General features: G+C 35.8%; 1 protein-coding gene across 3 annotated transcripts in view; it reads left to right on the top strand.

The window, feature by feature from the left end:
• Nucleotides 1-20,052, top strand: part of Dock11 (dedicator of cytokinesis 11) — a 186,108-nt gene that overhangs the window by 107,459 nt on the left and 58,597 nt on the right. For 2 of the 3 annotated variants that reach the window (XM_046420911.2, XM_046420908.2), the window contains exons 24-33: nt 66-184; nt 2,274-2,343; nt 2,422-2,547; nt 3,433-3,504; nt 5,060-5,206; nt 8,912-8,995; nt 10,036-10,147; nt 10,648-10,686; nt 12,439-12,617; nt 17,552-17,668. In XM_046420911.2, coding sequence (XP_046276867.1) covers nt 66-184; nt 2,274-2,343; nt 2,422-2,547; nt 3,433-3,504; nt 5,060-5,206; nt 8,912-8,995; nt 10,036-10,147; nt 10,648-10,686; nt 12,439-12,617; nt 17,552-17,668 — 1,065 coding nt within the window. The remainder of the gene's footprint in view (nt 1-65; nt 185-2,273; nt 2,344-2,421; nt 2,548-3,432; nt 3,505-5,059; nt 5,207-8,911; nt 8,996-10,035; nt 10,148-10,647; nt 10,687-12,438; nt 12,618-17,551; nt 17,669-20,052) is intronic. The other variant, XM_046420910.2, reaches the window with a different exon arrangement.

Consider the following 20,052-nt stretch of genomic DNA (forward strand, 5'->3'; position numbering starts at 1 on the left):
GTTTCACATTTGCAAATTATATCATATTTCTGTTTGTTTTCATAACTAATAATGACTTATTTTAGTGTTTGCATGCCATGGAGATCCAAGTCATGATACAGTTTCTACCTGTAATTCTTATGCAACTCTTCCGAGTTCTCACAAATATGACCCATGAAGATGACGTTCCTATCAACTGTACCATGTGAGTTTTGGTGTTATAAATATAAAGAAGCTACCTATTTGAGATCTTTCTTCTTTTTTAATGGTGGCGTTCATTGCTCTCAACTTCCCTCTTAGAATTGCTTTTTTTGTGTCCCATGAGTATTGGTATGTCCTTTTTCCATTGTCATTTGTCTGAAGGTATTTTTTTAAACTTCTACTTTGGTTTCTTTTTTGACTAACTGCTTGTTCAGGAGTATGTTATTTAATCTCCACATATTTTTTTAATTCCCCACAATTCTTTCCGTGACTGATTTCTAGTTTGATACCATTTTGGTTGAAATATGATTTCAGTCTTCTTATGTTTGTTAGGGCTTATTCTGCAGTCTAATATATGATCTGTCCTGGAGAATATACCATGTGCACATGAGAAGAATGTATATTTTGTTACTGTTGGATGGAATGTTCTACATATATTAGGCCCATTTGATCTAAGTGTAGTTCACACCCAGTATTTCCTTATTAATTTTCTGTCTGGTTGATCTAACCATCGTTGAAAATAGAAAATTGAAGTCCCTTACTATTATTGTATTGTATTTCTCCCTTCGTGTCCATTAATACTTGCTTTATATATTAGGGAGACAAACATAACAATTTTAATTGAACTTTCTTCAATGATGTTAATGTTCTACACTCAGACTATTCAATACCTTAGCCACTAGCCACATGTGGCTGTTGAGCGCTTGAAGTGTGACTAGTTCAACCATGGGATTGAATTTTTAATTCTGTTTATGTATAGTTTTAGTCAATTTAAATAGCCACAGGTGACCAGTGTCTCATATTGTACAGAATGAGGTATTAAGCCATTAATTTTTACTTGAAAGAATAAGGCAGTATTGTTTTTATAAGAAAAGATAACATTGTCGAGTAGAAGGTAAAATGCACCTGAATTTTGAAATAAAAAATAAGGAGACTTTAAAAACATTTGAGCTCAATATTGGATGGTGCTGGCTTTGCTGGCTCTGCTGTTGGGTATAGTCTCTGCCACTGAGAATAATCTAAAGCATTATTCTAAGCCAGTGATTCTCAAAATGTGGTCCATAGACTAGCAGCATCAGTATCATGTGTGAGCTTATTTAAAATGCTCATCAGAGCCTGGCATGATGGTGCACACTTATAATCCCAGCAGTTTGGGAGGCTGAGGCAGGAGGATTGCAAGTTCAAAGCCAGCCTCAGCAACTTTGTGAGGCCCTAAGCAATTTAGCAAGACCCTGTCTCAAAATATAGAAAAAGGCTTGGGGATATAGCTCAGTGGTTGAGTGTTCCTGGGTCCAATCACTGATACCCCGGACCTCCCAAAAAAACCCAAAATGCTTATCATTGAACTTCACCTCAGACCTACAAAATCAGAAACCGGGAGAGGAGTTGAGCAATCTAACAAGCCCTCCAGGTGGTTCTGATACATACTGAAGTTTGAGAACCACTGCTAGTCTCTTAACTTTAAATCTTTGTATGAATTTTGTATTAATCTCCCATTTTAGTTCATGTCAATATACCTGCCCTGTTTTTCCCTTCTCTTTTGTCCCATCTGTTGATATGCTTTTCATTCTATTTTTTTCTCTTTATTCTCACTAGAGGGTGTTTCAATATTTACCTTATTTGGGGTCTTTTCCTATGCCGTGGCTACAAACATAACTTCAAACACATACAGAGGTTTAGAAAGAAGATGAAACATCTGGGCTGCCAAAATAAAGCATTTCTTTCTTTTTAATATTTATTTGTTAGTTGTAGTTGGACACAATACTTTTATATCACTTATTTATTTTTATGTGGTGTTGAGGATTGAACCCAGGGTCTCGTACTTGAGAGGCGAGTGCTCTACCACTGAGCCACAACCCCAGCTCCAAGCCCCTTTCTTTTGAACCAGGAAATAAATTTACAATTCCCTGAGCATGCTAGATGCTGAAATCTTTATTAGACCTCAATTACCATTATATCTTATATAATCACCTTACTTTTAATTGTTCAGGCAGGGTTAGGTGTTTATAGGGTTAAACATGATTTTATTTAACAATCACACTATGGTAATTAATTGTTGCACTACATGCTGATTTTTGTAAATGTCATTTCAGGGTTCTCTTACATATTGTATCAAAGTGCCATGAAGAAGGCTTGGATAGTTATTTAAGATCCTTCATAAAGGTTTGTGGAGTAAACTTTCTTGCTGAGTGTTTTTTTTTAAATGGTACAGCTTTGTCTTACAGTTCATTTTCTTTGTAGTATAACTTCCGACCTGAAAAACCCAGTGCTCTTCAGACCCAGCTGATTCATGAAACACTGGCTACTACCATGATAGCAATATTAAAACAGTCTGCAGATTTCTTAGCAATAAATAAACTGCTCAAGGTAAGGACACACGATGCAACCAGAAACTAAAGTAGCTCTAAACATACTGGTTTGAAACCTCCCATTGCAGTTCTAGTTTTTCATCATTTATTCACGTGACCCAACCACTCCCCATCACTTTGCATATGCATCCTTTCCCTGAAGTTCTTCACAGAGCCTTCTTTACCTTTCCTTCCCATACCCTGCCCTCAATCAAAGGCCTAACAGAACAAATGTAGAACCAGATAGATGTATGTGGGTTAGAATCCTACATCTGTTGCAGTATAGTTCTGGGATGTGGGGCTGGTTATTTAGCATCTCTGATACTCCAGTTCCTCATTTCCAAATTATAAGTAATTTGTTGTAGGCACGTAGTAGGCGCTCAATGGTTCCAGGTCATTGTTACTATTTATGCCTTTTATTAACAGTACAACGTTAGGTATCTTGGGACTCATCTGCTTGAGGCTTCTCTCTACCCCCTCAAAGGACACAATGTTGGCAATTACAAAGGACACTTAGGTTGGGCAAGTTGTGGTATCAGCTTTAGGCTTGGGTCCCCCCACTGAGTGCAGGCTGTAATAAGATTCATTTTCTGAAGAACATTTAAAAGTAATAACAGAATAAACTAAACATTGGCTCACACTTATCTGCAGCTGTGGGCAATCCAAACAATGTTAGTATTAAAATTCCTCTCCTCCCTTGGGACATACATTCCTATACTCCCTTTCCATATCACTGTCCTTCAGGTACTATAGTACCTTTTGCTAAAACAGTTCAAAGGTCTTCTGTGAGACTTTGATAATGAATTGGAAAGTTCATAGACCAGATCCATATTGATTGTCAAAGTCTACTAAACTTCAAGGATTTGGGTAAATGTTAAATGCTTTTTTTTTTTTTTAATTTTAGTATTCATGGTTTTTCTTTGAAACAATTGCAAAGTCAATGGCCACATACTTGTTGGAAGAGAATAAAATTAAGGTAAGTATGATAAATTTTTAAGTTTCTTTTTAATTGATAATTAATAGTTGTACATATTTGTAAGAATAATGGCTTAGGAGACTGAGGCAGGAGGATTGCAAGTTCAGAGCCAGCACCAGCAACTTAGTTAGGCCCTAAGCACCTCAGCAAGACTCTGTCTCTAAATAAAATATAAAAAAGGGTGGGGATGTTGCTCAGTGGTTAAGCACCTCTGGGTTCAATCCCTGGTATTAAATATATATACAAAACACAAAACAAGCTAATCTTACAAATAGCAGTTGCATGAAAATGCTCTTTTATATTAAAGGACCCTTAGCCATTCAATTTTTCAACATTGCCTACAAAAATAAAATGTATTATAATTATTTACCACATAAAACTCTTTACGTTTGAAGCCTTGCCTTTGTCTTGTGATTTTAAAATGTCTATATTGAAAAGATTTATTTGGAAGAAGAACAAATACCACATCAGACAGAACCTTTCTTTGCAGAAGGTTTAAGGCATATATAAAGTTTTTTAAAAAAAATTTATGCAACAGATGTTTTCCTGAATATGCTGTATACATTTAGTTGTTTTGAAAAATTATTTCAAATGTACAGGTTGAAAAATCCCTTACCGGAAATGCTTGAAAATAGAAGTATTTCAGATTTTTTTCAGATATTAGAATATTTACATATATATATAATGAGATATCTTAGCGGTGATACCCAACCTAAACACATTTATGTTTTATATATACCTTATGTATATATTCTGAGGTTATTTTATATTTGCACCTATGTTTTGACTTTCACCCATCATATGGTATCAGATGTGGTATTTTCCACTTGTGGTGTCATGTCGATGCTCAAAAAGTCTTGGATAGTTGGAACATTTTGGATGTGAGGCTTTTGGATTAGAGATGCTCAATCTGTACAAAAAAACTTTCTTAGTTATAAGAATCATAAAGCTAAGACTTAGGAAATAAAAGACATTCGGTTATGCTGAATACAGTAGTAAATCCCTATAATCTCTGTGACTCAGGAGGCTGAGGTTGGAAGATTATAAGTTTGAGGCCAGACTGAGCAACTGAGCAATACATCTCAAAATTTTAAAAAATATATAAGGGCTGGAAGTGCAGTTCATAGGGAAAGCACCCCTGGATTCAGTCTCCAATACCACCTCCCCCCCAAAAAAATCCTTCATGTCATAGTTTTAATTTTTATGAGAACTTTCATAGGTTGAATTTACTGAAACTGAGCTGAATTCTTACTTGGTATGCCAGGAAAAATGGAATGAAAAATTGATGTGTCATCGTCTTGGGAACATCCCCATATTGGGTCAGAATAACCCGTTTTTACTGATAATTATGGTCAATTATATTATTAGAGGACCAGATAGTTCCTATAAGGATCTAGATTAAAATATACATTGAACTTATGTCGTTTTTGATATGGAAGAAAAATTATACTTCAGTTGAAAAACATTTATATGAAGAATGTGTTTGAAAGTAAAAGTGGCAATTGATTTAGACCTTTTGGAACTCTGACTTTTTTCTATGTCTATTTAATTTAAGCTTCCCAGAGGCCAGCGATTTCCTGAGGCATATCATCATGTCTTACATTCATTGCTGCTTGCGATAATTCCCCACGTGACTATTCGCTATGCAGAGATTCCTGATGAGTCCAGAAATGTGAATTATAGTTTGGCTAGCTTCCTAAAGGTGAGTTAAAGGTAACCTGAATGTGGTAAGGAACTTTATTCAGTATTGGGTCTTGAAAGCCAGAGGAAAAATTTCCCACTTTCTAGCAACTCAGTTGTCTTTATAAGACTGTTGGAGTAGCACTTTTTTTTTTTTGCATGTGTGTGTGTGTGTGTGTGTGTGTGTGTGGTGCTGAGGATTGAGGGCAGGGCAAGCACTCTACCAATTGAGCTATATCCCCAGCCTGGTGTAACACTGTTGACTGAATTGATGGCTCAATTCAGCTGAATTTGATTCCTTCCCCACCCCACTAAAATATCTAGTTAAGTAAATCAGAAGCCAAAAGACAAGTTTTATTTATTTAACAGGATTTCTAAACATATTTTAATTTAAATGTTGTTAAATGGGGCATATGTTTTTTAGGTTGCCACAGACCTTATGCCCCGACCCCTAACCATTTTGGCTCTAGAATTTGCAGCTTTTGAACTAAAACAACTTATTCATTGATGCTTCCATAGTTTATATGTTACTTATATATATAAATGAAAATTGTTAGTTTTGATCAGTGAGGTTATTTTGTTTGAGAAATACCCCAAATCCCTATTATTGTTTTTAAAATAGCACATTAATCTTTGTCATGTTCTGTTATTGTCATATATAAGGAATAGTGCTAGACTGCATTTGTTTCATGAAGGGAGTAACAATATTTGGTGGTCACTGAGTACAGCCATGGGTTTGTGATACATTTAGTTTTTACTTTCTTCTTTCCAATGCCCCTCTCCTTGTAGCTTTTCATCATTCTTAGCCTTATATTAAGAATTTCTGAGCTGGGGATATAGCTCAGTTGGTAGAGTGCTTGCCTTGCATACACAAGGTCCTAGGTTCAATCTTCAGCCACACACACACACACACACAAGAAATTCCTAGTCAATAATCTATAAAAGCCATTTTAGTGCCTAAAATATCCTTATTTTTTAAATTCAAAATTCACAACTAGGTTTCAGATGTCCAGGGCATGATTTTTTTTTTAACATGTGATCTCCCATTATGCTGCCAGGGTGTCTCTGAACTCCTTGTCTGTAGTGACCCTCCTGCCTCAGCCTTCCTAGGACCTGAGTCTATAGAGCATATGCCACCATGCCTGACTCAAGAGTTTTATTCTCTAACACAATACTTCTCTTTGCCAGAAAGTTGTAATGCTATTACATAGCTTTTTTGTATGTTAAAAGTAAACATTTGGGCTGGGGTTGTGGCTTAGTGGCAGAGTGCTTGCCTAGCAAGTATGAGGCACTGGGTTCGATCCTCAGCACCACATAAAAATAAATAAAATAAAGGTATTGTGTTAATCTATAATTAATTTTTTTTAAAGTAAACATTTGGGCTGGAGATGTGGCTCAGTGGTGGAGCATTTCCTTTCCTAGCATCAGGAGACCCTGAGTCCAATCCCCAGTACTGTGCCCCCCCCCAAAAAAAGTAAACATTTACATATATTTTTAAAGTAAAAAGGGGATGGGATTATCTGAAATGCAAAAGTCCTAGTTTCTTACCTGGAATTTAAATTTGAAGTTTACTATGTAAAAGGTGCAGAATATTGGTGGTTTAGTAGTATCATTTGCTTAATTCAAGTCAGCAAACTTTTGTTTGTCCTCTATGTGGGGATTCAAAGATTAATCATGCTATCTCTGTCATCACATTCACATACATATACCAAATACAAACAAAATGTTATAGAAGAATGAATAAATGAGGGGTTATGACAAGGTAACATGAACAGAGACAAGAAGCATAGTTCAGAGTTCCCCAAGACAAAGAGTTAAGGGTGTTGTAGGTAGAGGATCCTTCAGCCCAGATGAGATATGAGTTTAGGGACTCGAGAAAGCTATTGTTCAGTGAATTTAAGATGTGTGGAGAAAGAGCTAGAAAGGCTAGCTAGTGGCAGATCATGGAAGGCCTTGAATGTCAGGTTAAGGAATTTGGATTTTGATATGTATGCAGTACAGAAACACCAAAGAATTTTTTAGAATAATACTATTGCTGGTATAATGAATGAAGTGAGGAAAAGTTTGCCTGGCAGAGTTCAACTCATCTTATAGGCTTAGTTCCCTCCTAACTTTCCCATGCAGCACTCATCACCTCTTTTGTTGTTCAGGTATCCTTTATGGACTTTTAAGGCACTTCTTTGTACACTGTAGTTTTATTACTGTTTTTTACCATTGGGCAAGAATAAGGAACATGTTTTATTCAACTGTGTATGTCTCTAGGACATAATACTTTTTTTTTAACATAGTAGTTCCTTTGCATGTTTGTTGGCTGAATGAGTAAATGGATATAGGTCTAGCTCAGTAATTTAAGTGAGAAATGACAAGGGTCTCACCTAGGACAGTGTCAGAGGAAGTGGAAAGGGAGGATAAGATGTGTGAAGCATGGGACTGATTAATATTGAGTTCTTTGTATTTCATAGAGATATTCTATTTTTGTTTTGTTTTGTTTTTGGTACCAGGAATTGAACTCAGGGGCACTCGACCACTGAGCCACATTCCCAGCCCTATTTTGTATTTTATTTAAAGACAGGGTCTCACCAAGTTGCTTAGCACCTCACTGGTGCTGAGGCTGGCTTTGAACCCGTGATCCTCCTGCCTCAGCCTCCAGAGCTACTGGGATTACAGTCATGCACCACTGAGCCCAGCTTCACAGGAACATTCTAGACACTGGAGAATATAAACATAAAAAAGGGATAGTTTTTTCCTAGGTGAGAATATAGGAGAATATTAGGTAAAATATAAGCTGGTATAGACCAAAGTGTTTAAAAGGAAGTGCGGACCAAGGTGGTTGAGAAAGATGGGACTTCATGAGAACCTTAAAGAATGGACAAGATTAAATAAAAGCAATGATAGAGCCAGAGGTGGGAATACCCAGTGCATCTTGAAGGAATAATAAGTCAAAAGAGCTCTACTGGAAAATAAAGCTGGAGAACTAAGTTGGGACACGATTGTGAGTGTCCTTGAAGGTCAAGTTAAGGAGTTTGAAATTACATCAGAGGTAATAGGGAATTATTGCAAACCTGTGTGCAGATAGGTGATATAATTTAGGCTAGAACTTAGAAATTAATATGGAAGCAATTAGATGGATAGAGAAATGAGTGATCTGAAGACTGATTAGGAGGCTAGCTGCAAGTGTTCAGTTGCTAGGTAATGAAATCTTAACCAGGAGAATGACAGCAGCAAATATGAAGCACTGTTAGGGCTATGATAGGAGAGGACTATTTAAATAGACTAAGACTTCATAGGAAGCAAAAAAAACCAAAACCTTCCTTTTTGTTCTGAATTATTTACATAGGCAAACTCTACTTTCAAGCTTACTGACTACCCTGTGAGTATGGGCCAGAATAAGGCAGTGTAGCCAATTAGATTATAGTTGTGTGTGTATACATACATGTATGTGTGGGTGGATATGTGTGTTTATCTATTTTTATCTATACATCCCTATCCATCTATATATCTTATTTTGAAAATGATGTAGTTGAGGCCCTGAAGTCTCAATTCCAATGATAAGTCACTTTGCCTTTTATCTTTTTCTTAAAGGTCACCTGAAGCTCTGATAGAATCTGTAAAAATGAAAATGTCATTCCCCAAGTAGAAAACGAATTTTTTAAAATGTTTTAAAATTATACGTAATAAACTTTTAGAATTATATAACTAACCATTCTTTTTGTTTTGGTTTCTACAGCGCTGTTTGACATTAATGGATAGAGGATTTGTTTTCAATTTGATCAATGACTATATATCTGGCTTCAGCCCCAAAGATCCTAAGGTAAGTTATAAGGGCTTAATTTTAGTAGGTGTCAGACATTAAAGCATGAGTCCAGGGTGACACTTATTCTCTTTTGGAGAATTTGCACTTTTTTTTTTGTACCAGGGATTGAACCCAGGGTTACTTTACCACTGAGGCACATCCTCAGCCTTATTTTGTGTTTTATTTAGAGACAGGGTCTCAATGAATTGCTTAGGGCCTCACTAAGATGTTGAGGATGGCTTTGAACTCACAACCCTCCTACCTCATCCTCCAGAGCCACTGGGATTACAGGTGTGCGCTACCATGTCCAGCTCTTCTGGAGGATTTGGAGCTGCTATTTTCATTTAGGTACTTAAAGTACTGGTGTACCTCAATGGGAATATTGGATAATGTTTTGAGGGTCCCTCAAACCTTCCATATGTTCTGCAATTCACTGTCAAAACTCAACGTACAGTGGAATTCATGGCTAAGAGTCATTGGAGTAGCACCATAAGGATACTCTTCTGGATCCTCAAAAGGAAAAATAGACATCAGTTGGAGCCTATAACATTCCTTGTGAAGGCTACCTGAGCTCTCTCCCTCCTTTGAAGGGTCATATACAGAGTGCACTCTTACTCTAAAAGTGAAATGGAGACATATGTGTACAATATTTCTGTTTGGGGAGTCTTGTTTGACACAGTTTAAGGATTTTATTGGTGGGTAGGGGGCAGTGCACTGGTCATGTACTAGAAACCAGTCAAAATTCCAGACTCCTAGAAAGGAAAGCAAAACAGGTGTTGACCATAAATCACAGTTTGTACAAATAGCCAAAGCAGGCTAGCACCAAAGATGCAACCTTATCACATTGGAAACATGTCAAAATCCAATTTCCCAGATTCTAGCCAGCATCAATCTTACAACAGGCGTTTTTAAAGATAACAGTCTCAGGCCTGCTACATTAACTCTCTCTGCATAGGTTGCATCTAAGATAGGTTTGTGAAAATTATTGCACTATGTTAAAGTATCAAAATAGTAATGTCTTCAATAGATGGCTTAATATCTAACTACTTTTCATTTAGGTACTGGCTGAATACAAGTTTGAATTTCTACAAACAATTTGCAATCATGAACATTACATTCCTTTGAACTTGCCAATGGCGTTTGCAAAACCCAAACTGCAGCGAGTTCAAGGTATGTATTTGCATTTTCCTTCATTTGAATTTTTTTACCCTTTTTTTGCTAGCAATAGTGTAGTACAATGTTTTTTTTTTTTTTTAGCTAAACCAATCAACTTGATGGTAACCTTAGAATTGTTTCTCTCAGAAGCTAGGTCCATTAATGATATTTTGCATTTCCTTCCTAGTATCAGTGGCAGAATTCATAGTATGAAGAAATTTTGTGTGTTACATAGATTGTTGCATAAATACAGATGTCAGATGCTAGTAAAATTGCTCTCTGTAAAAGTGTTTAGAATCTTATTTGAGACTAAATGAAAAAAAACACATAAATGTATTTTTGCTGAAAGCATCAAAAAAGATAAAGGCAGAGTAAAATGGTAACATGTACTGAATATATGAAATGCCTTCAGTTTTAATCTCCATTGCTCGTTTTATTGAATGCTTTGTTGTGTAGCACTATTCTTATGTTACTATGTTTTTTATTTGTCCCTTTTCTTTTCATATATTAATTAGATTTTTTTTCATTTGCGGTGGACCGTTTGACTTCAGTAGGTAGGTTTAACTCGGTTCACTCTAAAGTAGTTTGCTATTTTTAAACACAATTGACTTGATGAATGGCTAAGATGGATGGGGGCTTTGTTTGCTGTTCAAATCCTCCCTAGCCAAATGGGCCTTTAGTTGTTTCCATAAAGTGTAAAAGGCGGTGTGCTTGTTTACTTTTAATTGAGGTTGAGTGTTGAGAAAGGAATCAGCTTTCAGGTATCTGCCCTCACAAACCAAGTTCCTGCTGCAAGCCAATAAGGCAGCAAGGAATGAGCTAAGTGCGTCTGTTTTTCAAGTGTGTGCTACCTCTCTCCGGCTTGTTTCTTCTCTGCTCTTTTTAATGGCTACTTGGCCAGTTTTGAAAGTGTGGTTGTAAATATGATTGGATTTATTCAAATCACTGAAGTAAAAAATCATTGCCATTTGTATAATCTACCCAGATAAAGTCACCTTGGTTAGTCAATATTGGCTCTTGTACATAGAAGGTGACTGGAATTCACAAAAGAGCTTGACCAATGCAGAAAGAAAATCATCTGCCTTGGTCTTTATGGAATTGACTGCCCAGCAGTTTTAGTGATGGAATTACAGTCAGTGAAAACAAAGAAAATATTTTCAAACCATCCAAGCACCGCCTTATTACATTCTGAGCTATATAGCTCACATACTTCCCCCAGTATGTGTTAATGTCTATGAGGAAGTCAGGGAAAAGAAGGGGTGGACAGATAATCAGGAGTCAGGATTATATTGGACTACTCACAGCATTTATTAAGACGTACTAGATATATTGCTTTGTATTAAATGATGAAGAGGCCCAAAAAGAAATGGAAGACATGTCCTTCAGCTATCTGGCTAAACTACATTAAATGGTAGGAAGAGGAAATGAAAATAATAGCAAGCCAGTCATGGTAGCATATGACCCTGCAATCTAACTACATGGGATGCTGAGGGAGAAGGTTTGCAATTTCAAGGCCAACTCACCTTCTCTCTTACAAAAAAAAAGTAAAGTAAAAATTGACTATGGAAATTACTAAACTTGATCACAATCCTCTCTGAATTGTTAAGGCAAGTTCTAGCTGGAACATTAACATCGGTGATCTAAACTAAACTTTGGATCTAAAAAAGTAGCAAAAGGCAGAATTTGAAGTAGTGATTTTATGAAATGAATCATTTGTATTTGCATGATAATGAATTGGACTAAGATGAGGCTGTTTTAGTATTGTTTTGTATCCCATGTATATATTCAGGTCAACATAAAATAGTTATTAAAGCAGTCAGTTCTTAAAACTGTCAAAATAATTAAATTCTTAGTTTCTCTTCCTTTTCCCACTTTACAAGTATGAATGAATAAGTAAGCCCACTATGGTTCTACAGAATTATTTGAGTTTATAGTTGTATCAAAATCTCTTCACATGTAAAGAGATGTACTGGAACATTGCAAAATATAGAAATTTTCATTCTAGGTTTGATTCTAAGAATTCTGAGAGTTTAAAAGAAAAAGAATAGGGACAAAAGATCTAGGGTCTTTCTTGTTGACTCAAATGATCATTAAAGTTATCATCTAGCCCTAATTAGAAGTGTTCCCATCGTGTAAAAATTTTGCATGCTCATTCCATATGATAAAACATTGTTCAGATTCATTAATAATAAAGTTACAGTTCTTGCTAGCATGATCACATTATTAAATGAAAATTACAGCATTTTAATTGTATAGTAATTTTTGAATATTTTTATAAATGGGTCATAAATTTTATTGTACTGCAGATTCAAATCTTGAATACAGTTTATCAGATGAGTATTGCAAGCATCACTTCTTGGTTGGTCTACTTCTGAGGGAAACCTCCATTGCTCTTCAAGATAACTATGAGATCAGATATACAGCTATATCTGTCATAAAGAATCTTTTGATAAAGCATGCATTTGATACTAGATACCAACACAAGGTAAGAATGTCCATACAGTCTTCAGTATCACATGAGTAAATTTCTGAGTATTTTCATTCAAGGTAAAGTTTATAGTAAGGGGCATAATATGAGCATTAATGGAAATGTATATTTACAAATAAGTATTTTTCCATTTGGAGTCATTAGATTTAAAAATTCTGTTTAGGTAAAATGTTAACGAAAAATAATAGTTTTCCAAATCACGGATGTGGATTTTTGGTGCTGGGGATCGAGCCCAGTGTCTCGCACATACTAAACACATACTCTACCACTGAGCTGTATGTCCCCAGCCCCTCATATCCTTATATCATATTTAAAGAATAAGATATGTTACATAACTAATTATGAATTAAAAAAAAACCAGATATGTAGCCATGTATATTCTGTCAGATATATACCTTAATGTTCACACTTAAATATATGAATATATATATATATATATATCCCTAAATAAATATGTTGTTGATTAAGTAGTTAATAATAAGACATGTTAAGTATCTCATATATAAAATATGTATGATGAAGTTTTTCTTTTTGAAAAAAATGTGATGGGGGTTACTATCACTAGCTGTGGATATGGATGTAAACCTTCCATAAATTACTCATTGTCTTGGTGTTAAAACCACACTATGGTTGCTATTTTTTGCACCTTTGAAATATATATAAAAATTTTATTGATGTTCAATCTTATGGGTTTAACAAAGTAGATTGCAAACTATTTGTATTTGGAATAACTGAACTTACTTCCTTGGTATCAAATGGCTCATAGAAATATCATGTTGTTAAATAATTTGTCCATTTACTTTTATATTCAAATATAAACAAAATTATGGAGTAATTTATTATTGTAATTATTTTGGAGAGCTTACTTGGAGATGGATTTTATTCTTTTAATAGTATTTCCATTTATCTTTTATAAAATGCTTGCCACTGACATCCTCTCATGTTTTCTTAATTACCAATTTTTTAACTCACAAGTCTTGCTAGATACAATTTATTTTGGACTCTGTTTAACTGCTATATGTTCCAAGTAGTGGAGAAAAAGATCATATGCAATGAGGAAGAAAGTGTGTCTAGCTGTGATTTTTAAATGATTCACAGGAAAAGTACAAAATGAACTTCCCTTCTCCAAAGCAGGAAGTTGTATTTTTCTCCACTGCCTGTTTAAATGACAGTGAATGAATATGGAATTTCATAAGAGTATTACATATAGGTGGAATTTAAACATATAACATCACAAACTGGGACATTTTACTGCTCTCAGAATTTGGAAAGTATGTGCATGCACATACAGGCATATACAGAGCTATTGTTATCTAATTAGACAATATTACAGCTTGAGGTTTTAGATTAAGGGAAAGCTTGGTATAAGAAGCTTCATTACTCATTCAGTGACTTCTAAAGCCCTTTCTTCTTTGTTCAGAAGCTTCGTCCAGGCATTAAATGAGTATAGGGGCTAGGCGAGATGCACTTGCCTATAACCCCAGCTGAGGCAGGTTGGGAGGTTGAGGCAAGAGGATCACAGTATAAGACCAGCCTGGGTAACTTGCAAGACCTTGTCTCAAAATAAATTTTTAAAAAAGGCATGGTTGATGATGTAGCTTAGTGGTTTAGTGCTTGCTTGACATAGGTGAAACCCTGTGTTCAATCCCCAGCACCAAATAAATAAATACATAAATAAGGAGGGAGGGAAGAACAGATTATAGGGTTCTCTGCAGAAAAACTTCGTTTTATGGGCCTACTTAACAAAAGCTTCAATTATACTGTGTTAGATGAGGATTTAAAATGTCTTTGTACTGTGTGGTGCAAAGAGTTCACAAGCAACCTGGATAAGAGGTCATTTGTCAAATACATTTATATAAAACATGTTCCTCATTCTTGATGATGCAAGGGGGAGGGTTGGGAAGGAGTATAATGTCTCCATAATTTTCAAGAAGTCCCTCAGAGTGACCCCAAATAATTCTTAGTACATAGTTTGAAGAAACAATGCTTCCTATGGAGAGCCTATTTTGAGATTAGACTCCCTAGTCATCCCCCACCCTTTCCAACCACCTTCACACTCCAAAGCCCCTACTCTAATGCAATTCTGGAGATATTGTTGGTCCATATTATGTGTTACTCATAATTAAACTCTTGTGCTAATTACCAGGAGACTTATTTCCTTTTAACAACAATGTCCAAAGTCTAACATTTGTTCTGCAGTCTGTATAGTTCCTATACCCATTATAAATGATATTAACACCTAAGAGAATTGACTTCTTGTTGGGCTGTGGACAAATCCTCTTTTTCCTTTCTTTAAAAATAATCCACATATATATTGCAAAAAGTAAACATCAGAATGCCTCTGTCCCATTCCTTAGTTCTCTACCCCAATTCATCTCTTTCAAAACAACTACTGTTATCAGTTTCTTATTTATACTTTTATTTTATATATGAACAAGCCTGCATGATATATATAAACATATATAATAGAAACCAACATGAATTTTTCTTTTTCACTTAGCAATACATCCTGAAGATTAGATCTACCACATTCTTAAAAGAATAGTTGCATAGTATTTCATCACATGGATATACCTTCTTTTTAATCTATTAATAAATTCTTAGACTGTTTCTGTCTTTTCTGCAGGTAAAACTTTTAATATACTTGAAAATGACTGTATGTTTTTCTGTGTTTCTGTTTACTTGGGAGTGTTATATAATATTAACAATAGTTGCTAAACTTTATTGAGTATTTTCTATATGCTACTATCTTAAATATCTCACATAAATTATTATTAATTATAATTATTATTGTTCCCATTTATATTTATCAAAAAGAAAACTGCAATTAAATAACTTGATCAAAATCAAGTAGCTAGCCTGGCATGGTAGCACACAGCTGTAATCTCAGTGATTTGGGAGGCTGAGGCAAGAGGATTGTGAGTTCAAAGCCAGCCTTAGCAATTTAGTGAGTCCCTAAGCAACTCCGCAAGACCCTATCTCAAAAATAAAACATAACAAGGTGTGGATGTATGGTTCAGTGGTTAAGCATCCCTGAGTTCCATCCCTAGTAACAAAACAAAACCCCACATTAAGCAGCCAATAATAGGAGGTCTGAAGTTTGCTCAAGTCTAATTCTAAAACCTGCACTCCTGCTAGCTATTCCTCTTCTCAAATCTCAAATGGGGCACTGAAACATTAGAAAAAGAAAGGTAGTCATCAAGCTGAGAAATCTCAAAATGAAAGTCACAGCAAAAAGGAAAGTAGTGAAGGCTATTCAGTCTTGTTAAGAATGAATTAAGATGGATGCATGGTAACTGTTTACAAATATGTAAAAGGTCGCTATGTAAAAGTAGTGGGGTTTTTTCCTAGCCTCAAAGCACTGGGAATTTAAGTAAGTTTTACCAACTAACCATTGTCAGATTGCATATAAGGACCATTGGACCATTCCTGCTTTAGGCAGGATGTTGGACTACCTTAGTGGTTCTCATATCTGCACATCAACATCATCTGGGGCAGCCTAGACCTACTGAATCCTAATCTTCTGGTGAGAGAGACTATTATAATTGATGGGGTATGATGTTAGAAGGAAGTCTGTTAAGAAGGGTTCCTGAAATTCACAAAGTGCAAACAACCAACTAATAAACGAAAAATTGTTTAACCTCAAGAATCAATGCATCCTGGTTCAGAGGTACACACCTGTAATCCTAGTGACCCAGATGCTAAGGCAGGAAGATTGAAAATTGTAGGCCAACCTCAACAATTTAGCAAGAGCCTCAGCAGCTTTGTGAAACCCTGTGTCACAATAAAAATATAAGAGGGATGGGATATACCTCAGTGGTAGAGGAGGTCTGAAGTTTGCTCATGTCTAATTCTAAAACCTGCACTCCTGCTAGCTATTCCTCTTCTCATATCTCACATGGGGCACTGAAAATTTAGAAAAAGAAAGGTAGTCATCAAGCTGAGAAATCTCAAAATGAAAGTCACAGCAAAAAGGAAAGTAGTGAAGGCTATTCAATCTTGTTAAGAATGAAATAAGATGGATGTATGGTAATTGTTTACAAATATGTAAAAGGTGGTAGAGAACTGTTTACAAATATGTAAAAAGTGATAGAGAACCCATGGGTTCAATTTTCAGTGCCAAAAAATTGAAATGAAATGAAACCCAAACAAGTGAGATACTTTTGGTCTTTTGTATTCTATAGGTTGACCATTTTGCCCTGCTGTCCTTATCTAAATCTCCAAACTTCCCAAAGTTCTGAAATACAGAGGGGAACTTTTATGTCTTATGCCATCACCATCATTGTTTTCTCTGATTTGAATGTTTGTACATATCCAGTGAGAAATGTCTGTAGCTGAGGAAAATGATAAATACATTTGTATAAGAGACAACAAATTAATTGTGTTAGTAGCCAGCTTTATTTACTTATTTACAGTCATATCAGTCTCTCTGATATTCTCATTTCCTTATGGCACCAAGATCTGATGATTGTCATTGTAGTTTTAATCAAAGCAAAAAGTGTTTCTTGAATCAATACAGTACTTCACTGTTTTTTCACTTCTTCCATTTATTTATTTATTCATTCATTCAGTGTACTGACCATCTGCTGTGTGCCCAGGCACTACAGATGAAGCAGTAAACGAGACAGACAAAAAGAAGACTAGTATTATCTGCTTTATGGGTCGACTGCTATTAAATACAACATTTTACTTTATGTAGTTTTATTTGAGGGGTATGATTTGGCTCTGTATTGTAATTAGATCAGAATGCCAATGAAGTTCTGGGGTAATTGGTTTTGAGACTCTTAAGTATCAACAGATTCATGCTTCACTAATTTTTTATTTATATCTGTCCACATACAATCTTTTAAGTGGATATATATGGAGCCAATTGTTTAATTATAATATATACATATTATGCACCAATTAAGCTTTTGTTAATTATTTCTTAGAACCAACAAGCCAAAATAGCACAATTGTACCTCCCATTTGTTGGATTGCTTTTGGAAAACATACAGCGACTAGCAGGTCGAGATACTTTGTATTCTTGTGCAGCAATGCCTAATTCTGTAAGTATTAATGCAATTCTGTTCAAGTTTTATTCTATTTTACTAAACCCATTTGGAATTGGGGTTATATACTGTACATATGATCTCAATTTTAAGAGTTCACTTTTTATTCCATTTTCACATTTACACTATTTTCCTAGAACAGTGCTTCTCAAAATTTAATTTGCATTTGAATCACCTGGAGATTATTGTGAAACACTGATTCTAATTCAGTAATTCTTGGATGGGGCTTGAGAGTCTGGTTTCTGATAAGCTTTTGGATGCCTCTGGTCCAAGGATCGTTCTTTGAATAACAGGGTCCAAGAGATTCCCTTGCCCCAGTGTTTTGTTCTTTTTTTTAAAATGTTTTAGTTGTTGATGGAACTTTATTTTATTTATTTTTCTGTGGTGCTTAGAATTGAACCCAGTGCCTCATGCATGCTAGGCAAGTGCACTACCACTGAGCCACAATCCCAGCCTCACCACCCAGTGTTTTGTTCTTAATACTTTCTGGTGTTAATATGCCTTGATATATTTATGCAACTTGAAAACTGAATAAAAAGCTGTTTGCAGTAACACACTACTATAATCCCAGTAACTCAGGAGGCTGAGGCAGGAGGATCACAAGTACAAGGCCAGCCTCAGCAACTTAGCCAGGCCCTAAGCAGCTTAGTGATACCTTGTCTTAAATAAAAAAGCTGGGGATGTGTCTCAGTGGTAATACGCTCCTGAGTTCAATTCCCCATCTCTGCCCCTGCCCCCCCAACTCCGTAAAAGGATTCTTCACTTCCAGAATGTTAGATGCTGGGGATTAAACTGTATACCTTTGCTTCTCCCTTCCCTTGGTAGTCTCTTTTAGTTTATCAAAATTGGTCTGTGCTTTCTTTTAATCCCCTTTAAAAATAAGGAACGTTGGCTGCTGATGGTGGTGCACAGTATTACCAGTGGCTTAGGAGGCTGAGGCAGGAGGATCCGTAAGTTCAAAGCTGGCCTCAGCAATCTAGCGAGACCCTAAGTAACTCGGTGAGAACCTGTCTCTAAGTAAAAAATACAAAAACAAAAAAAGGGCTTGGCATGTGGCTCAGTGGTTAAGTGCCCCTGGGTTCAATCCCCAGTACTCCCGCCCTCAAAAAAGAAGGAACTTTGGAGAGGCAGTCAGCCCCCTATTTGGCAAAACAAAATTTTCCATTGTAATAATTAAAGCACACCTTCTTATCTAAGACCTAAAAATGTTTCTATTCACTGGTCCTAGTTTGGTCTTCTAGAGACACAAGCTATCCTTTCAACAAGTCCCTTCTAAACTTTTCTCCATGCCAAGTATCTCCACTTCATTTCAAATCCTTTAATTTCTTAGTCACCCCTCTTCAAGTTTTCCGATTTACCAATGACCCTACTACAATATGATGTTAGGGGGCTGGGGATGTAGTTCGGTAGTAGAGCACTTGCCTACTATGCCTGAGACCCTGGGTCCAATCCACCACACCACAAAAAATAATAAGAATGATCTAAAAACTTTTAAAAAGATGGTGTTAGCTTAGCACAATGGTGCATGCCTGATACCAGCAACTTGAAAAGGATAAGCCAAGAGGAACACAAGGTTGAGGCCAATCTCTGTAATCTAGCAAAATGCTTTCTCAAAAAAAAAAAAAAAAAAAAAAAAAGAAGAAGAAGAAGAAGGGCTGGGGATATAGCTCAGTGGTAGAGTGCCCTTGGGTTCAATTCCCAGTACCAGATAGACAGATATTTGTATAGAATTATACATTTTGTATTAGTCTGCCCAGTGAAACTATTAACGCCTTCCCCCTTCCATGTTCTGTATGGCCCATTATCACCTTTGCACTTTGAACCTGTCATATTATTGGGGCAGGTTAAACTGTCCTTCACAACTTACTATGGAAATTTCCTTGTGAAATTCCCCAGATAATTTGTTAAGCCTACTCCAGGTTCATGTGAAAGCCACTTTTAAGTTTGCCTGATGGTTTTCTTGCCTGTGGCACTTGATCATGTCAATTAGGATGCTATATCACCTATCTGGGTATTAGGCTGGTATTTCTTCACAACACAATAGCTTCATGCTTATGTCCATTCCACATACAGTGAACAATGATATTTGGAAGCATTTCACTCATCTCTTCTTTCTTTTGCAGCTCAAGTTAACTTAGAGCTTCTAACCACATCCCTACTTCTAGAATTGCCCCTTGCTCCTAGGAAGAGGGCTGAAACATGTTTATATTTTTTCTGGTTACAGCCATCTAAAGTTATATCACTTGACCAGAGGTCATAGTTGGAATAATTGGCTAGTAGACATTTTTTAAAAAAGAGTCCCTTAAATTTAGTACTTGAGTTAGACTTTTACAATGAGCTTTGTTTAAAATTTGGTTGCCATTTTATTCTGTTAATTCAGA

The sequence above is a fragment of the Marmota monax genome, unplaced genomic scaffold, assembly GCF_021218885.2.
Source record: "Marmota monax isolate L192 unplaced genomic scaffold, Marmota_monax_Labrador192_F-V1.1 WCK01_AAM20220418_F8-fsc00155, whole genome shotgun sequence".
NCBI classification, from domain to species: Eukaryota; Metazoa; Chordata; class Mammalia; order Rodentia; family Sciuridae; genus Marmota; species Marmota monax.